General features: G+C 28.8%; 1 protein-coding gene across 1 annotated transcript; it reads left to right on the forward strand.

Moving 5' to 3' along the window:
• The first annotated feature begins 1642 nt into the window (after positions 1-1642).
• LOC111625739 (centrosomal protein of 55 kDa-like) lies at positions 1643-8518 on the forward strand. The gene is made up of 8 exons (XM_023368959.1): positions 1643-1950; positions 4144-4263; positions 4394-4507; positions 4729-5094; positions 6362-6466; positions 6559-6690; positions 6774-7388; positions 7562-8518. The coding sequence occupies exons 1-7, from the start codon at positions 1768-1770 to the stop codon at positions 7044-7046; spliced, it is 1293 nt and encodes a 430-aa protein (XP_023224727.1). The 5' UTR covers positions 1643-1767; the 3' UTR covers positions 7047-7388; positions 7562-8518.
• The last annotated feature ends 9702 nt before the right edge of the window (positions 8519-18220 follow it).

Consider the following 18220-nt stretch of genomic DNA (forward strand, 5'->3'; position numbering starts at 1 on the left):
GTAGGAATCATTTTCATCTCAAACAATCATAAAAACGAAAGTAATTACGAAAATATTTAATAAATATATAACTAGTATCAAAATATTCGCAAATTGGGACGAACTTTTAAATAAAAATTTGCTATAAGAAGAATTTGCTAAGTCCTAGGCAGGGCGTCGAGAGCTTGTATGAGGCCCAGAAGTAAAGTTGATCCCTTTTGCCTCTTANATTATTTTAGAAAATGATAAATATAACCTAAATTCTAACTTATACTTTACATTTATATAATTTACAGGCTAAATATGTTTTAATTGGTGTGATAATTAACAGCTAACGAATTCAAATGTCCTTTAAAAAGTTCCAGAAAGTTACAAATGGCGACAGAAACTGCACAAAATTAATCTTTATTTTTTATTTTATTAAATTTATTAATATTTGATTAATTAATATCTAAAATAATACTAAAGTTTTGATCAAATAGAAAATATTAACACAGATATTTATAAAATTTATGAATAAGAAAAAAACATTACAGTTTAAAATTATAAAATTTGTTTAAAATTATTTTTATCCATCATAAAAACTATTGATAATTATTAAAACTCTTTTAATATATTAAAAACTAAAAATTTAATTCGAAAATTTACATAATAGAATAGAAAAATGAAACTAAATTTTAAGATGAAACATGACTGGAATCGATAAAAATGGCGATGATTTTTATGGTTAAATAAGTTTGCTTAATCATAAAAATGTAATTTAAAAAATCGAAATTCAAAAACCCGGAAATATTAATTTTTTTTCTATTAAAGAAATATTTAATTTTAATTATTGTTAATTTATTTCTTCGAACGAAGTTTTCGTGAATTTCCGTTTAGAAATTTGATACACGGTCCATCTCCAGATACACAGTTATTCTTTATGATGACTTTGCTCAATAGTATACGAAATTTCGAAATGCCTTAAGTTAAAATATAAATCATTAGCTTTTCATAATACTTTTAAAAAAATCATTGCCAAAAATATGTAAGTATTGCAAAAGATGTGTACTAGAAAATGTGAAAACCAGTCACGTGCGAATGTGTCAAAGATATTGATTCAAATTCAAATTTACTAATCTTATATACAATTAATTAAGAAATTCGATACATTACTGTAAATTAACCACAGATTTAGATAATGAATTGAAATATTTGAATTAGCCAATAGGAGATAAGATGACGTTATAAAACTCTAATAAGCTAAAACGCTTCAATAAAAAATTGCTGCCGATTGGTTAATCGTTTTAATTCATTTATTACGTAATAGAAATTCAAATTATTATTATTATTATTTTCTTTTTAATAATATGCAATATCGAAGCTAATTTTTAAACACTTTTTAAAATTTTTAAATTAAAAATAAATAAATAAATAAATTTGTAATAATTACTTACCAATTAATTTTTTTTCTGCAAATTAATATTTTAATATTTAAAATAATTTATATTACTGGTGTGAATAGTAAGAATATAAAATAATATTTGAAGAAGTTCGTACATTTTTAAATGTCACGTGACCGTCATCCAATGAATCAGGATTACGACACTAGACAGGGAGAACGTTGATTGGCTATAGGAGGAAAACAAAACAAGCGTCATGACTGGGAAAACCCAAACGTCATTGATAAGTGATGTAGGTTATATAAGTGTATGTGATAGGTTTTTGGAACGTTTTCTGTAATTTACATCGTTGATTTTTAGATATTATTTTGTTTTCTGTTGTTGCTGATCGTCTTTATTTGTTCATATGTGTGCAGAAATGAATACTAGTCAAGTAATTAATGAGGATTGTAATGTACAATCGAGGACGTTTGATGATAATAGATGCGATTCGACCGAATTAGGGAGAAATCTACAAATTACTGCCGCCACATGTACTATTATGGCTGAAAAATTGATGAAAAAAAGTGCTACAAAAAGAAATCGTAAAGTAAGTTTAATAATCTTATGTTTAAAGAAAGAGTAAACATAAATCTATATGCATAATAACAGTTCTTATTATGCATACAAAATTAATCTAGAAAATGAATGTTAATAGGCAATTTCTAGAATATTTAAAGTTTTCTGTACTTTAAATAAGTACAGAAAATTATTTTAAAATTCAGTTCAAATGTAAATTACAAGTCATTGTAATTATCATGTTTTAGAACAATTAATCTAGAAAAAATTCTAGATAATGAGTTATTTCTGTAACTGGTATTTGCACACTCATCATTACATAAATATATCTGGAATTTTTGTTTCCTGATTCATTGGTTGCTAGATACTTCATATGAATGTTTTGCATAAACATAAACACAGATAATCTGTTTTTACTTATGTGTAATTAGCACAAGCAACCAATAATTACTAAATTAAGGGGATGTAGCTGATACATTCTATTTTTTGAAAAGTTTAATGGTTATAAGTAAAGATTATTAAGATGAATGAAGCTATTATAATGTGCTTTTTTTTTTTATTTTTAGAGTTTGATGATATTACCTGTCACTATAAAATACTGTACTACAACATTGAAAAGAATATGAGCCATAATATTAATAAGACATCTATGACTTTTGTTAAGATATGCAAAATATTGCTATTTGTCAATGATTTTGAACAGAAAATATAAGTTATTGAACATTAGTTATGTAGTTTAAAAGTGAACAACAAAATATATTCTAAAATAATCATTAGCAATGATCTACTAATTTAAAACGTTAAGCCAGATAACCAAGAGGTTAGTTAAGGTGTCAACTTGGCACTCTGAGGATCCAGGAATGAATCTGGTTTGGTCAGAAAATCCTAGGAACTTTTTGGGCCCAACGTTTGTGGGAATGCATCCCACAAACGTTGGGCCTAGTCTCTCACCACCAGCCAATTCATTGCAAACCTGACCAAATTCACAATGGGCTTGATAAAAAATCTGTCTTAGGGTGTCCAGACATTTCCAATTTTCAAGAACTGTGCCTGGTTTTGCTTGTTTGTAATGTTTCATTGTAGGATCAATTTTTGAATAGATCAATTTTATTAAAACTTCAATATAATATTACTAATTTATAGATCAATAAATAAATTTTTAAAAAAATAACTAAACTTTAATCAGTTTTAGACTCCATTTTCACTGATTCTGAAATGTGTCCACTGTTAGATTGTAAATGTTATGGTCAGCCTATCTTGTTTACAGCATAAAATTCAAAAACAAGTCTATAATGGCTTATTGGATTATTCCCAGTGGACAATGTTATAATATATAACATAAAATTTATATTTTAAAGAAAGTAGAATTACACTTTTAATAATAGATTTGTAAATGCATTACTTTATACAGAATAGCATAATTTGTGGCATTATTATTAAATGTTTATATATTTCTATATATAATGATATAATGACAAAAGTATATGTATTACTTGAAGCATTTTATGAAACAGATTCTGATATTGTTCAGTTTTTGTTGCAAAAACAACTGATCAAAAATTTGAATTAATGTAAATATTTATATAAACCATGTCATAATTTCAGAATTGACTTATTCTATTATAGCCATAAATATTGAATATGAAATGTTGTAAATAGTAATAAAAATTTTTGAAAAAGTATTATGCCTATTTTGATATTATCTAAATACTAAAGTATTAAAACCGAAAAGTTATTTGTTTAATAAAAAGTTTATTTCAATTATCAATGTAGCAGATAATTAATATTAAAAGTACATAAATTGAAGTTAAAAGTACAGTCCTAAAGTACATAATGTATATATATATATAAACAGGAAATTATAACACATCTTAAATTGACAATGCTTCCTGTTGTCTTAAAATTTATCATTTTAACTAATAGGAATTTCCCTGAATTAGTCATATATGTAAAAAAAAGTAAATACAGTATAACTTATCAACCACAGTTTAAGTTGTAAAATAGATTTCTTGATAATTTACAAATTTTGGGAATAAAATTGTTGTGAAATTTCCAACCAGTTACTTTTAGTATAATTGTGCAACCAGATTTTAGTTTGCATTAACAAATGAATTGTTCATTATTAAAGAAAGCCTTTTATTGGAATGTCTTTTTAATTTTTAATAGATATATATAAGGTAGCATTGAGAAGTTTATTTATAATTTAATATTTTTATTAAACCAGTGTATTTCTGATCCTTGTGAACAAAGTACAGAAGAAATCCATCATCGAATGTTAGAATTAGAAGAAGAAATTCTTGCATTAAAAACTGAGAATTCCAAATTGCGCAAAATACATCTAAATGTAAGTATATATTTAGGACTTTAGTTTGAAAATGATTCATTAAGTTTATTTATTTATTGTTTAATGAATTAAATTTTTACTTTAAAAAAATATTCATTAATGCATGCATCATTATTAAAACTTTTCACAGGAAGTTAAAGAATCAAATCAAGAAACACATTCTAAATGTATAACAGGACAAGAAGATAAGAAGATTTTGGTTCTTCGTGCTGAAAATTTGAAACTTAAACAATTATTAAAAGATGTAAGTATAATTGCTAGAAGAATTATGAAATATTTCAATGTAAAAATCTGTTTTTATCTCCAATGTTTATGCATTTGATTTTATCTCTTTTATTAATTTTGTTTTACATCTGTTTTTACTTTATTAATTGGTTTTTGTGAGTTTATATATGAGACAAGTTTAATTTCAGTTATTAAGTATTACATTTTGATCATATATTTTTTAAATTTCTATCCAAATAGGTAACTGAAGTAAACAAAAGATGGCAAAAATATAATCATGAAAGACAAGATCATCTACAGCGTCTTCTAGAAGCTATTCATGAACAACATAAACAACCTGTTTCACATCTTCTATTCAATAATGAAGTTCCAATAAAGGAAAGAAGGCATATGAAGTTAAAAGCAGGATGTCGACACAGTGATTCACAGTTGGAACATGTAGGAGAACAATCTGCCATACAGCAGAGATATGAAAATGCAGTTAAGGAAATATGTCACCTGAAGAAACAATTAGAAGAATCTAGACAGATTCAAGAAGCTATTATTCAGCAATTAGAATTAACCAGAAATGAGAAGAAAGATGAAGTCCTCATGTTAGAATTGCAGGTGCTGTTATCCCACAAAGTTCTATTTCACCATTTTACAAGACAATCTAACCATTCCATTAAGATGATGACTTAAGAGGTCCCAAACTCTAGAGGAGAATAAGAGAGAGAGGTACTCTCTTAAATAATTGGATCAGGAAAGTAGTCAGGATATTATTTAAGGAAATGGCATTTTTTATGTTTTGTATTTCTGATATTAATCAAAATTTTTGAAATGTCAAATATTAAGAAACTGTCCTTAAATTATATCATGATTACAAATCTGATCTCAAACAAATCTAATTTGAATTCAAAAATTAATTTTCAGTAACCAACTTTATTGATCAGCAATTATATCTTCCCTCTCCTACTCCTCACTGTTAAAACCTCCATTGTCATATAATTATAAGCATTTTTTAGAATTTAGAAAACATTAATATTAATTAATCTGAAAATCATACCAATCTGATTATTGAAATTCTTCAATGCAATGTTTAATTTAGATATCTAATTTAAATACTGTATATAAATTAAAAATGCAATATTATATGTTAAAACTTTACTATGAAATATTATTAACATTTCATTATAAAGTCGGAGTATTTTTAGTTTTATTTCTGTTAGAAAATGAAAGAATGCTTTTATAGTATTAAATAAGCTTTTATTAAAATAACACTATATAAAAACACTACATTAATAAAATTCTGAATTTTTTAATAATGTAGAGATGAAATAATTTTTAAATTTGACTTTGTCCTTAGTCTTCAGAGTTTTGCTATTGTACTACTTACTAGTTTGATAGAACATTTCATAAAAATAATTAACTCCTGCAAATTAGATACTTTAATCAGAGCTAAATAATGGAAAAATGTTTGTCTTAATGGAAAAATTCTTTAAATTATTTTGTTAATTAATTATTTAGTTGTCAAACATTTATTTTAACTTTGTTGATAAATATTTAACTGGTTAGCTTCAGCAAAAGTTTATCATTAACAGAAAAAATAAATTTTTCTTCCCAAATACTGTTGAATAGACTAGTCATCATTATTCCTAGGCAGAGGAGAGAGTAAATTTATAGAATTCTGTATGGATACTTTCAAATTAGACTAAAATATTGTCAAAAAAATTTATTCCAATTTTTTATTGACAAAATTATAAAAGCATTTATGTAAGATAAATGAAAATTATATATAATTGTTAATTGTAATTTGTACATATAAAATTTTATTGTTTTAATACATTTCTTAGCAAAATAAGAAGTATAATTAAAAGTAATTTCTTTTTAATAGATAAAGACATATAAAGAAGATTGGGAAGCTGAGAAACAGGAAAGATTGGTTGCACTAGAAAAAATAAATAACTTAAATGAAGAATTGAATGAAACAAAAGTAGAAGTATGTATTTTCATTGTTGATTTTATATCATTTTCTTTATTAATTCGTTTAAAAAATAAATATAACAATTTTTTTCTTAAAAATTTTTTCAGCTTTCTAATTGCAAAGAAAGATTAAAACAGATAGAAGAAACTTCTAGAGGAGGATCTACTTTAGGAAAAACATTTTGGCAGCAGTTGAAACCTTCAGCACCTTCAAGTAGTGGCATAGTTAATAATTTTGAAGTAAGTAAAATGTTCATTTAATTTGTTATAATAATACACATCACTTTAAAAAATAATAATAATAATAAAATTAATCTTTTCAGTTTAATTTGAGAGAGAGAGAAATTAAACAGTATACAAACTTTTCAAGTGCTGCTTTAGTGGCTGATAATCCAAGTGGACATAGAAAAAGTTTATCTGCTCCTTCTTCATGGGAACCTGTTATAATAGATGAAGTAAACAAATGTTCATTATCAGATGATGACAAAAATGAATTAGAATGTCCTGGTTGTAAGAAAACATTTCCAAAGAATCTCCATCTTGAATTCCTTGATCATTTTGAGGAATGCCAATCAACATCACAAATTAAGAAATGAAAATAATGAAAATTATGCTACAAGTAATGATTTATGATAAAATATTTTAAATTGAAAACAAATTCTTTAAATTGGATATTTTATTATTTTCAAAATTGTAAACTTCAAATCTTATGATAGCCTTTAAATATTTTTAAATTATTACTTGTAGCATTTTATTAAATAGTAATTGATTGGTGCATAGTCCTCAATTGCTAATAAAAACTGAAATTATTTTACTATGTTTTTCTTATGACTGACATTCTTGTTCAAACTCTTACCTGGCTAATCATCATAATTGCATGAAGCAACAAAACAAAATCCATAACAAAATCCTTAGATATTTATTAATAAACAAAACAGGTAAGTTAAAATAGTTTGAATTATTTTATTTTTTAAAAGTCTAGATAACTTATTAGTAACCTGTAAAAAAAATTCAGAATTTTATTAAATAAAATGATTCTTTATGCAATTATAGTAATCTAAATACATTCAAATTATTAACAATATGGTTTTTTTTTTTTTTTAATTTTCAGAAAACTGCAGATTTTATCCTCAGAAGTTACTAGTAAAAGGTGAAGAAGATATAAAGTGATTAATTGCAGCAACATTTGAAGAGAATATTTTGCTTTTCTACAAATTTTTTTGTTTAATTACAAAAATGAAATTTGTACTTTAGTAATCACATTAGTTATTAAAATAATTTATATGATTTATTTAAATAAATCATTTTTAATATTGAATAAATTTAGGTTAAATTTAATTGATGTTCTTAAAAAATTTTAAATATTGAAGAGTAATAACTGTATATACTTTGTGTAGATACGTTTACATTAATTTAATGTATATATGTAGCTTAATAATAGAAATATATTATACATATATATATTTTTTTCCTTTCTTTGAAAATAAGATTTAATAGGATTACAAGAAATGCAAATACATATTTTGTATAAACTTATGTTTACCGTAAATGGAATGCATGTTTGCATCTTATTTATTTTTCATTTTGTGTGAAAGAGAATCTGTTGTACAGTCACTATCAATAATTTGTAAATGTACAGTACTGTATAAAATTAATGCAATACTGTATACATATATTAATTTTATGAAAATTTCATAATATTGATAATATCATCTATTATTCATATTTGTATTTTATCATAACACTATTATTTCTATGAGACTTTTTATTGAAAAAGTAAATAATAAAATTAGATTTTGTTGAACTGTAATACTTCGTTTTAAAGTAATTTAGTTAAACCAACTACGTTACAATTTGGATAGAAATTTTAAATTTTCAAACATATATTTTAAAATTTTGTTACTTAAATTAAATAACTTTAAATTCAAAATAAAATGATTGGTATTGTTCAAAGTTCCTACTAAAATTTACCAGGTATCCTAATAATCTGTTATGAAAAACATGAATCAGTTCCATGACAGATGAAATTATTTGAATTATTTTTGTTAAATAAAAGTATTTTAAAGTATGAAAGTATACTTGATAAAGTTTATTTCAATAGGGCTTTTTCGTTAATCGATTATGTAAGCATTAACAATTGCTGTATGTGATGTAGATCTGTGTACAGTTGACCCCCTCATAACACTGTTGATTTTTCCGTTTTATATGAATTCCATGTTGTACGAGTCACTTAGATTTTACAAATACATGTGCCGGGCTGTGAACGGCACACGTATTTGTAAAATCTAAGTGACTCGTACAACATGGAATTCATATAAAACGGAAAAATTAACAGTGTTATAGGGGGTCGACTGTATTTCAATCTTGTCGCTGAACTGTAAAATTGTGACCCGAGTAATTATATGCAACTATGAATTATTTATACGCTTACATGTGCTTATCTAGAGTTATTGTACGTAGCAAAGTACGTACGGTACTTTACTGTTTAAATGCTATCCATAACTGCTCCAGCTTGAATGCAGTCAAATATTTTTCTGCGGACCGGCGATAGAAAAATACTGATGTAGATTAATAAAACAGACTTAAAGTTTGTATTAAGTTTCATCCAACAATAATAATATTTAACAATGTCTAAAAAACTAAATCTGAACAAGAATATGCGTTTAAGTGAAATACGTTTAAATATGTAACTTCGTGTCATTTGAAAATACGCATTTTTTGGTCTTAAAGCAAGATATATATTTGATAAATAGGCATGAGATTTTGAGACAAGAAGTAATAAAATATATTGAATTACCGGTAAATTATTTCCACCGAAACGGATCAAAGTTTCATAGACACTAGCTATATCACCTTCAAATTCTGGTACAGTACAATGGCTATGTAAGGCAGGAATTTCATCAGGTAGCTTTTAAGTGACAAAAAATGCAAATTGTACTGTTGACTCTGCTGTATACATCTCCGACTTTAATCAGTGGCCAAGCGGTCTTCGTACCCTGAATACTGGGAGATCGGTCGTGGTTCTCGCCTCGCTCGGACGGGCTGGCCACGTGGAGTTTTCTGGGTTTTTTCCAGGTCTGTAACGCCTAAATAGGGGCCAGTTTCCCTTAAAAAGACCTCCCGGAAGGCATCCTCCTTAGGCAGATCGCCCAAGTGCTGCGTTTCCATAACTTAACCAACAACAACCAACTTTAATCGCCATAAACTTTCTCGAGCCACGCACCATTGCAGCGGAACACACGGACTTCTTTCTCACGATTAAGCCTCTACCGCTGAAGTGTGGTTACATGACAGTCCACATTTCTTCAAATGTGTAACACCAACGATTATGCAATCGCACTTACGCGTCTTCTTGAAACCGTAAACAGGACAGAACTCGTGTTTTAACAACAGTCTCACATTCAAGCTTTGCTTATTAAAGGGCACACAACGCTTTGCTCATAGTCAGTTCAATTTTCACTTTTGTCGTGACGAAACTCCCACGTTACCTCGCCGTTGTGGCAGAATTAGAAGTTGTTACAGCTACTGTTTATTATTGTGGCTTTCAAATTATCCTCACCCAAATGTACTAGCCTGTGTAATCTAAGTAAATCATTAAGGTTTATAGTGAGATTTAAAGTTAAATAGATTCTAACAAAGGCTAATTATTAGTGATGTAACGAATATTCGGTTACTATTCGGTATTCGGCCTATTTTTCACTATTCGGCCGAATACCGAATACTTAAAAACAGGATAAATAAATAACAAAAACAGTAAATTAATCATTTTGGTATTTAGATTTAATGTTATCGAGTTAGTGTTGTTTGTTTATATTTATTTATAACTTGTAACATGCACAAAATAAAAAAGAAAATAATATTAGTCACATGTATTCACAATTTATAATTACAAAGATCAGCACACGTACACGTCTATCGTTGGAGAATCCTCGCACATCTGAGGGTCTGACCCTGCCTATCCTTCTTTTTAAGCGCTCGTCTTTGCTCTTCCCTTTCTCTTTCCTCTATCGCTCTAATCCATGTATGCCTGTGCATACATCATAATACGCGCTCACGATACTTTCGATTCGTCACTTTTCCGTCGTAGAGTTCCCATTTTACAATTACGTGACTCAGCCTGGTGATAACGGAGAAAAGAGACAGATAGGACGTCGATATAAGTCACAGTTATGATTTCACAGATTCGAGACAGCTTGATAGCCCGAACGGCCCCAGGCTTTCGCCCGTGCACGCTAAGTGACTTACATTACAAGCATTTAGCTTTCCAAAGACTATGACAACAATTGTTTGGCATTGACGGCCACGAATTTCGTGCCAATAAGCTGCCTCGACTTGTTCGATTATGTTATCGACTCAATTTCATATTTATTTTCACATTTTTACTTCGCGGTCCTTCTCTGTTCTTTTTCCGTTATTTACACGTGTAGGTCATTTCATTGTTATCCACATTTGATATCATCATTTATCACATACTTCCATGACGCTCTTGTCTGTCCGCTACAACTGCCAAGAATTAACGCGATTGACGAAGCGTAGTGACAGCGGGCCAACAGAGAGCAGGATCCTTGCCATAATGCGGTTTGCGCGCCAATTTTCGTACGTGCGTTAATCAAGCCGAATAGTTTGGCCGAATAGCCGAATATTCGGCCACGCTCCTGGCCGAATATTCGGTATTCGGTCTGAGGCCGAATACACTATTCGTTACAACACTAGTGATAACTAATCATACAATGAGAAAGGTTTTTTTTGCGATAAAATTTTTTTTAATAATATATTATTATGAGAATTTACTATTAAATCATTGTTATTAATATATATAGAATTATTAATATTAAAAAGAACTTAGTATGTTATATAGAAACAATAAATAAGAATTTGTGAGGAGGAATTTGAAGGGTGCTATGTAATGATTATTTTTTATTAATGTAAAAAAATTTATTGTAAAAAGAAATGTTAAAGAATTGTTAATGTTGATCACTAAGTTAGCTGTTCATAAGTGATCAATGGAAATTATTGGTTTATATCTTTAAAAATACACACACTTTTGTATTAGTCTGGTAGGACAATTAGTTCAAAATGCATTTCTAATTCTTCATAAGCGATTATCTTTGCTTAACACTTTAATATTAACTCTACTGTCTATTTTTAAGCAAACACTAAGAACACAAATTGAAAAATGGAAAATAAAGTTAGAACAATTATTATCTATTCAGAATAAAATCTACGGTTAAAATTATTTAACCTTATTTTGTCGGTATTATCAAAAGAATTTATGCAACCGAATTGTACATAATTTATGATACTTATGCAAAAGTTATCAATAAATGATTAATAATCTGATTTATTGCTTACCTGAAATGAAATGTTTCTGACAAACTCGTGTATTGACATTCACTTTATGCGTATTGAAATTTTTCCGGTTAATTTTCGAGAGCCATGTAGATTGCCTTCGCCGTGAATGTTCTTCAGTTCGAGCTCCTTGATGAAAAAAAATGATTTACTTTGTTCTTGAGTGAACTAGCATTACACTCATTTTACAGAACAATTTACCATAGAGATAATTGCGACGAATAAACAACCTAAGAGTTCATTGATAATTTAAAGTAATGCAAATTAAGTTAATAATAATAAATATCGTTAAAAAATAAACTTAGAAATTTAAATTTATGCACAAACATATGACCCTCTTATCATGATGCCTGTATACACTATTGGCATATGATATTTTGTTTTTATATCGACAGTATTTGTATTTCAATGTCATTGTTAAAGAAACAATAATGCTAAATGGGCGTGTATGGTATCGACAGTAGCGTAGCGTGGGTGTCAGCCGCCGAAGGCGGAGGAAAATTTAGCCGCCCCCTTATTTAGGTATCTCAAATTAAAAGCCTAAAATTCAGTTTCGTCACACAATAAGTAATGAAAAATTCCGTGCTCATCGGTCCGTGCTTCAATCGGTCCGAATCATTCCGTGCTTCAATCGGTCCGAATCGTAGGTGCGACAAAAATATGAAATGAAATGGTTCAAATTTTTACAAGATACTGTATTATTATTATTTATTGTGAAATTTTGCCGCGTCCCTAAAAGTGCCGCCCCTGCCGCTCCCACTACGCTACGCCACTGGGTATCGATGTTTACGTAAACATCAAATAATACGATATAATCACGAATAAAGTTCAGCATTGCAAAACTAAGCTTATTTTATACTAGAAACGCTTGCTGATGAAAGAATAGAGGAAAGAGATTTCATAGCATGTATACTTTGTTTAGTATAAGCCCAGAAATTTTAGTACTCTGTTATATGGACAAAGAAATAACTGTGAATTGATTAGAACAATTAATTAGTCATTTTTGTAGGTTAGCAAGAAGTTTCTTAGATAGACCTAAGTTTTTAAAAAATCATATTGCCACAAGCTAGCGTTTGCATAAAACATATATACCATTTGCTGCAAATAAAAATTATATCACCATAGTCAATAAATAATTAAATATCCTTAAATATGCTATAGATTTTCTTATACTCAACCATTAACGTTGGATTTATTTAACTAAAAAGAAACTGAAAAAATTCTGTGTGTGTTGACGTCTATTTCGCTTATTATCATAGCATGGGGTAAAGATTAAGAAAGGAATTTTGGCATGGTAACTTGCGTGTAATAAGCATTGTTGCTATTAAATTTTGGTGGAGGATGGTCGAGCGGTGCACGATAGAGAGGTATCACGTGTTATATCTCAAGAGATTGAACTTAATGAAGATTTTACTCGTTATTAGCCCTTGCAATTTAAAAAAATAAAAAAACTTGTCATTACCCCAAAATTTTCGCCATTTTATAATAATTAAAAATATAAAAAGTTTTTATAACAAAAAAAAATCTCATAACAGATGGCACCATACACAATGTTATTTATTATGATTAATAATATGTTATTTTTAAAATAAAAATCCATGTAAGTTATGCAACTTTTAGCTAGATTTTATTATGCACTACTTAATTTAATTAACAAAAAGAGAAAAATGATATTTCGTATTACATTTACTTTTTATATAGCTTGATGTATAGTACAAATGTATATAAATTATACTAATTCATACCGCATTTGCCAAGAAACAGATACAGTATTTTATACTGCGAAATATCTGAATCTGAGTACAGAAGAACATTCCGATTTTAGAGCGATATTTCATATGCTTCATTTAAAAAATTGCCGAATATTCGGCCAGGAGCGTGGCCGAATAGCCGAATATTCGGCCAAACTATTCGGCTTGATTAACGCACGTACGAAAATTGGCGCGCAAACCGCATTATGGCAAGGATCCTGCTCTCTGTTGGCCCGCTGTCACTACGCTTCGCCAATCGCGTTAATTCTTGGCAGTTGTAGCGGACAGACATGAGCGTCATGGAAGTATGTGATAAATGATGATATCAAATGTGGATAACAATGAAATGACCTACACGTGTAAATAACGGAAAAAGAACAGAGAAGGACCGCGAAGTAAAAATGTGAAAATAAATATGAAATTGAGTCGATAACATAATCGAACAAGTCGAGGCAGCTTATTGGCACGAAATTCGCGGCCGTCAATGCCAAACAATTGTTGTCATAGACTTCGGAAAGCTAAATGCTTGTAATGAAAGTCACTTAGCGTGCACGGGCGAAAGCCTGGGGCCGTTCGGGCTATCAAGCTGTCTCGAATCTGTGAAATCATAACTGTGACTTATATCGACGTCCTATCTGTCTCTTTTCTCCGTTATCACCAGGCTGAATCACGTAATTGTAAAATGGGAACTCTACGACGGAAAAGTGACGAATCGAAAGTATCGTGAGCGCGTATTATGATGTATGCACAGGCATACATGGATTAGAGCGATAGAGGAAAGAGAAAGGGAAGAGCAAAGACGAGCGCTTAAAAAGAAGGATAGGCAGGGTCAGATCCTCAGATGTGCGAGGATTCTCCAACGATAGACGTGTACGTGTGCTGATATTTGTAATTATAAATTGTGAATACATGTGACTAATATTATTTTCTTTTTTATTTTGTGCATGTTACAAGTTATAAATAAATATAAACAAACAACACTAACTCGATAACATTAAATCTAAATACCAAAATGATTAATTTACTGTGTTTTTGTTATTTATTTATCCTGTTTTTAAGTATTCGGTATTCGGCCGAATAGTGAAAAATGGGTCGAATAGGCCGAATACCGAATAGTAACCGAATATTCGTAACATCACTAGTTATCACCAGACTGGGTGCCAACATTATACATGGGGGTATTGAGAGTAGCTACAACCCAACTGCATATCAGGAGCGTTATGAAAGAGCACGTAACCAGGAGAAACACAGCCACTTGTAAGATAGTTATAGGCTTCTAAAACTTTGTAAGATTTCATTTGTAAAATATTTTAGTAGTTTTTCGCCAAAACCAAATACTTTATGTTGTCACTAAATTCTACTTTAGGCCACAACACTTGATCTATAACCAAGATGTTGCCTTCGTATGGATCGACACCTTGACATAATGAAACTTTCTCTTCATATAAAACAGCATCTCGTCCTGTCAGAATGCGAGAATGGCCGTCAGGAAAGAATTTTTTAAACTTTGTTTATAATATAAAAATACTGTAGTTCTATTAAATTTAAATAGGAAAAACAACGCTGTTAACCTGTCAAATAACAAACCACGTGCAAGCTAAGCGTAAGCTAGACTACATATATGATAAAGGGGCGGAGCCAACGTACGTTTTATCATGTGACATGCGATCTAAAACCTCTCTATTGGTGTGATGCCATATGGTCCGTTCTCTCGCTCTCTACTAAAGTGAACTGCTATGTTTCGTGTTTTATGTATTGATTAAATGTTGTTATTGATTGTTTTTCGTGCTTTGTGTGATTACTGTTAAATGTCACGTTTATTTGAGTTAGAAATATTAAAAGATTTGTAAGAAATGGTTGTAAGAAATTATCTGTAAAAAATTCGGATGCTAATTTTATGACAAAGACGTGGTCAAAAATAACCAAAATGATTTAAGATGATGGTTTTACAATAGTTGCAAAATTGATAAGCAATAATCAAATGAATACAAGGTTATTTAAATTTTTTAAAAAATGCATCCACTTGAAAATGTAAATTTAATAGATGAAATTAACTTGAATAGTTGTCAGCAACAAGTTTTACCTATTGAAAATCAACAGAAGTAAATGTAATCCTATATTTTTAATTGTCGATGTACGTTCATGTGTAATGTTTGAAACAATTGGATATACAAAAAAAAAAAAAAAAAAACAGAGAGAGAGAGAGAGAGAGAGAGAGAGAGAGAGATGCGATTTATTTTACGTGTAACATACATCAATCTGTTTCCTCCCTGGGCTAATGTGTTCCTGAAACGAGAGAATTAACTTTTGGTACTGTACATTCTATATTCTGTAGGAGGGGGTGTAAAGTGACTTTTTCCCACCCTATACAATTTCTAAATAATCGTCTGTTTATGCAACAATTTAAATTAAAATTGTTATAAAAATGAAATACAGTGGAACCTCGCATAACGAGCAAAACAAATTTGTAAAAGACGACTCGCTTAACGAGCGACGTTTCGCATAACGAATGTCGAGAAGGGATTCCCAGATTGTGCGCATGCTCCATCAGTCTGTTTAGCATTCGTTCCGCAAGCATCGTAGTGTCGCTTGTGGTCACACATTTTTCCAAACTTGTGTTCACACATATTACATATAAACATCAACAACCATAGCCCGTTATATAATAAACACGCCAAACGATATGCCAAATTCTTAGGCTATGTGAAGGCTATAATTAAATATTACAAATTGTTTAATTTGACTAGAGGTAAGCAGTTATGCTACCATCTCGTATTAAATTTAATGACTAATTCCAGAAATAATTAAATTAAAAATTAATTATTTATAATTATTAAATTTAATACGAAATGGCAGCATAACTGCCTACGGTCTAGTCTAATTAATGTAGTCATAGCCCAAGAATTTGGCATATCGTTTGGCATGTTTATCAGACATACTATCTGTAATAATTTTTTTCTTCCCTTTATTCAAAGAAAATTAAAGAAAAGAAAAGAAAAAAATTATACATAAAATATTTAAGTATTGTTTTCGGTGTGGAACGCGTTATCGTATTTTACATTAATTTATATGGGAAAATTGTTTCGCTTAACGAGTGTTTCGCATTACGAGTAAGATTCTGGAACGAATTATGCTCGTAAGCGAGGTTCCACTGTATCTTTATAAATAAAAATTTTTGAGGCTTAGCTGAGATAACCCACGGTAGATATGGAATAAACGCTTTCTTATTGTCCACAGTGTAAAAAGAGCCAAAAATGGAAAAAAAAAACTATACAGAATCAGGGCTTTGAGAAGGAACTCGGATTATGGCTCCAGTTTCACTGCAGGCGAATCTTCTAGCTCCTGCTCCAGCTAAACATTTAATTTTAACTGCAATTGTTAGAGGCAAGAGTACGTTATTCAAGCCACTTAATTTTACTAATTTACTTATAATCTGTTTCTATTGCTGTACATAAATTTTACATAAACAATAGAAATAGATATTTTGATTACATATGTAATTTTAGCATTTTTCTCAGATATATCAAACTGTAATTAAAGGGGAGGAAGTTATAGAAAAAAGAATGAGATACGAATGACAATTAACTAGTAACTATTCACCAGTTATTTGCCATGATTACATCTGCACCTGATTGAAAAGTATTTCAGACTATTTTTATAATTGTCAGCTTATATTAGAAACGTTATAATTTTACAATGTTAATTTTTTAGTACTGTTATAATTATTTTTTAAGAGCAAATAAAATGTTGTCTATAATAATATATTATTATTAATTACAGTTGATATAAAGTAATTTTATTTAATTATGAAAAATTAAACATGATATGTCAGGAATGTAAATTAGAGAACTTTCGGTTAGATTCGTAAAATTTTTAAATGTTTGGAAAGTAAAATAGCTCAAAACTTTCCAGTAAATAGCTGAAGAAATTAACACCTCCTCCTAATTAAGCCTCCTTCAAAAAAACAGATCTGGAGAAAGCCAAGAATTTTCTAAAGAATATATGGTTTCGGGTTCTGGTTTCATCTTCAGCATTCATTCATCTCATTCTGTACAGAATTAAATACCGGTATTCAAAAATATAATATTGAAAATTTGAAATAGCCGAAAATTACATAATTTCTGCAGTAAATTATGAAAATAAATAAAACGATGTGATTAATTTTTGTAGTTTGGAAAGTAGATATATTGTTTATTATTATTCTTTTATTAAAACTATAAAATATTCCATATCCAAAAATATACCAAGATACATCTACATTATATTGTTTTCAATTTTGTATGATTAGTGTATTGATACAGAAATCATCTTCTTTTATTATTATATTTTCCAAATAATTTAAGGTATCGACAATATATCAATAGATTTGTTTCAGAACTATCTCTCTTGTTTATATAATTATACCAAAAATTTAAAACAGTTTATTGTCTACATTTATAAAAGAAACTGAAATAATTCATATAACAAAAGAAAATGAAAATGCAAAGTTACACGCAAATGTGCATGTAGTTCAAATATATACTAGATGCAAGAAGAATGCCTACAATATACAATGCATAGACTATTATATAAATCTTTTTATAACTAATATAGAGAAGCGATGCATTCTATTGTAAATAACTATCTGCAAATGTAAATTCGTATGATATTAGATATATGCCACCTATAAA

Source organism: Centruroides sculpturatus, unplaced genomic scaffold (assembly GCF_000671375.1).
Source record: "Centruroides sculpturatus isolate CEXI.00-Female unplaced genomic scaffold, Cexi_2.0 scaffold502, whole genome shotgun sequence".
NCBI lineage: Eukaryota > Metazoa > Arthropoda > Arachnida > Scorpiones > Buthidae > Centruroides > Centruroides sculpturatus.

Excerpts from the sequence above, each read along its gene's own strand:
- LOC111625739 (XM_023368959.1), top strand. The coding sequence starts at position 1,768 with ATGTGTGCAGAAATGAATACTAGTCAAGTAATTAATGAGGATTGTAAT. Across the intron at positions 1,951-4,143 it reads CTACAAAAAGAAATCGTAAA|TGTATTTCTGATCCTTGTGA; the intron begins GTAAGTTTAATA and ends TTATTAAACCAG. Across the intron at positions 6,691-6,773 it reads GCATAGTTAATAATTTTGAA|TTTAATTTGAGAGAGAGAGA; the intron begins GTAAGTAAAATG and ends TAATCTTTTCAG.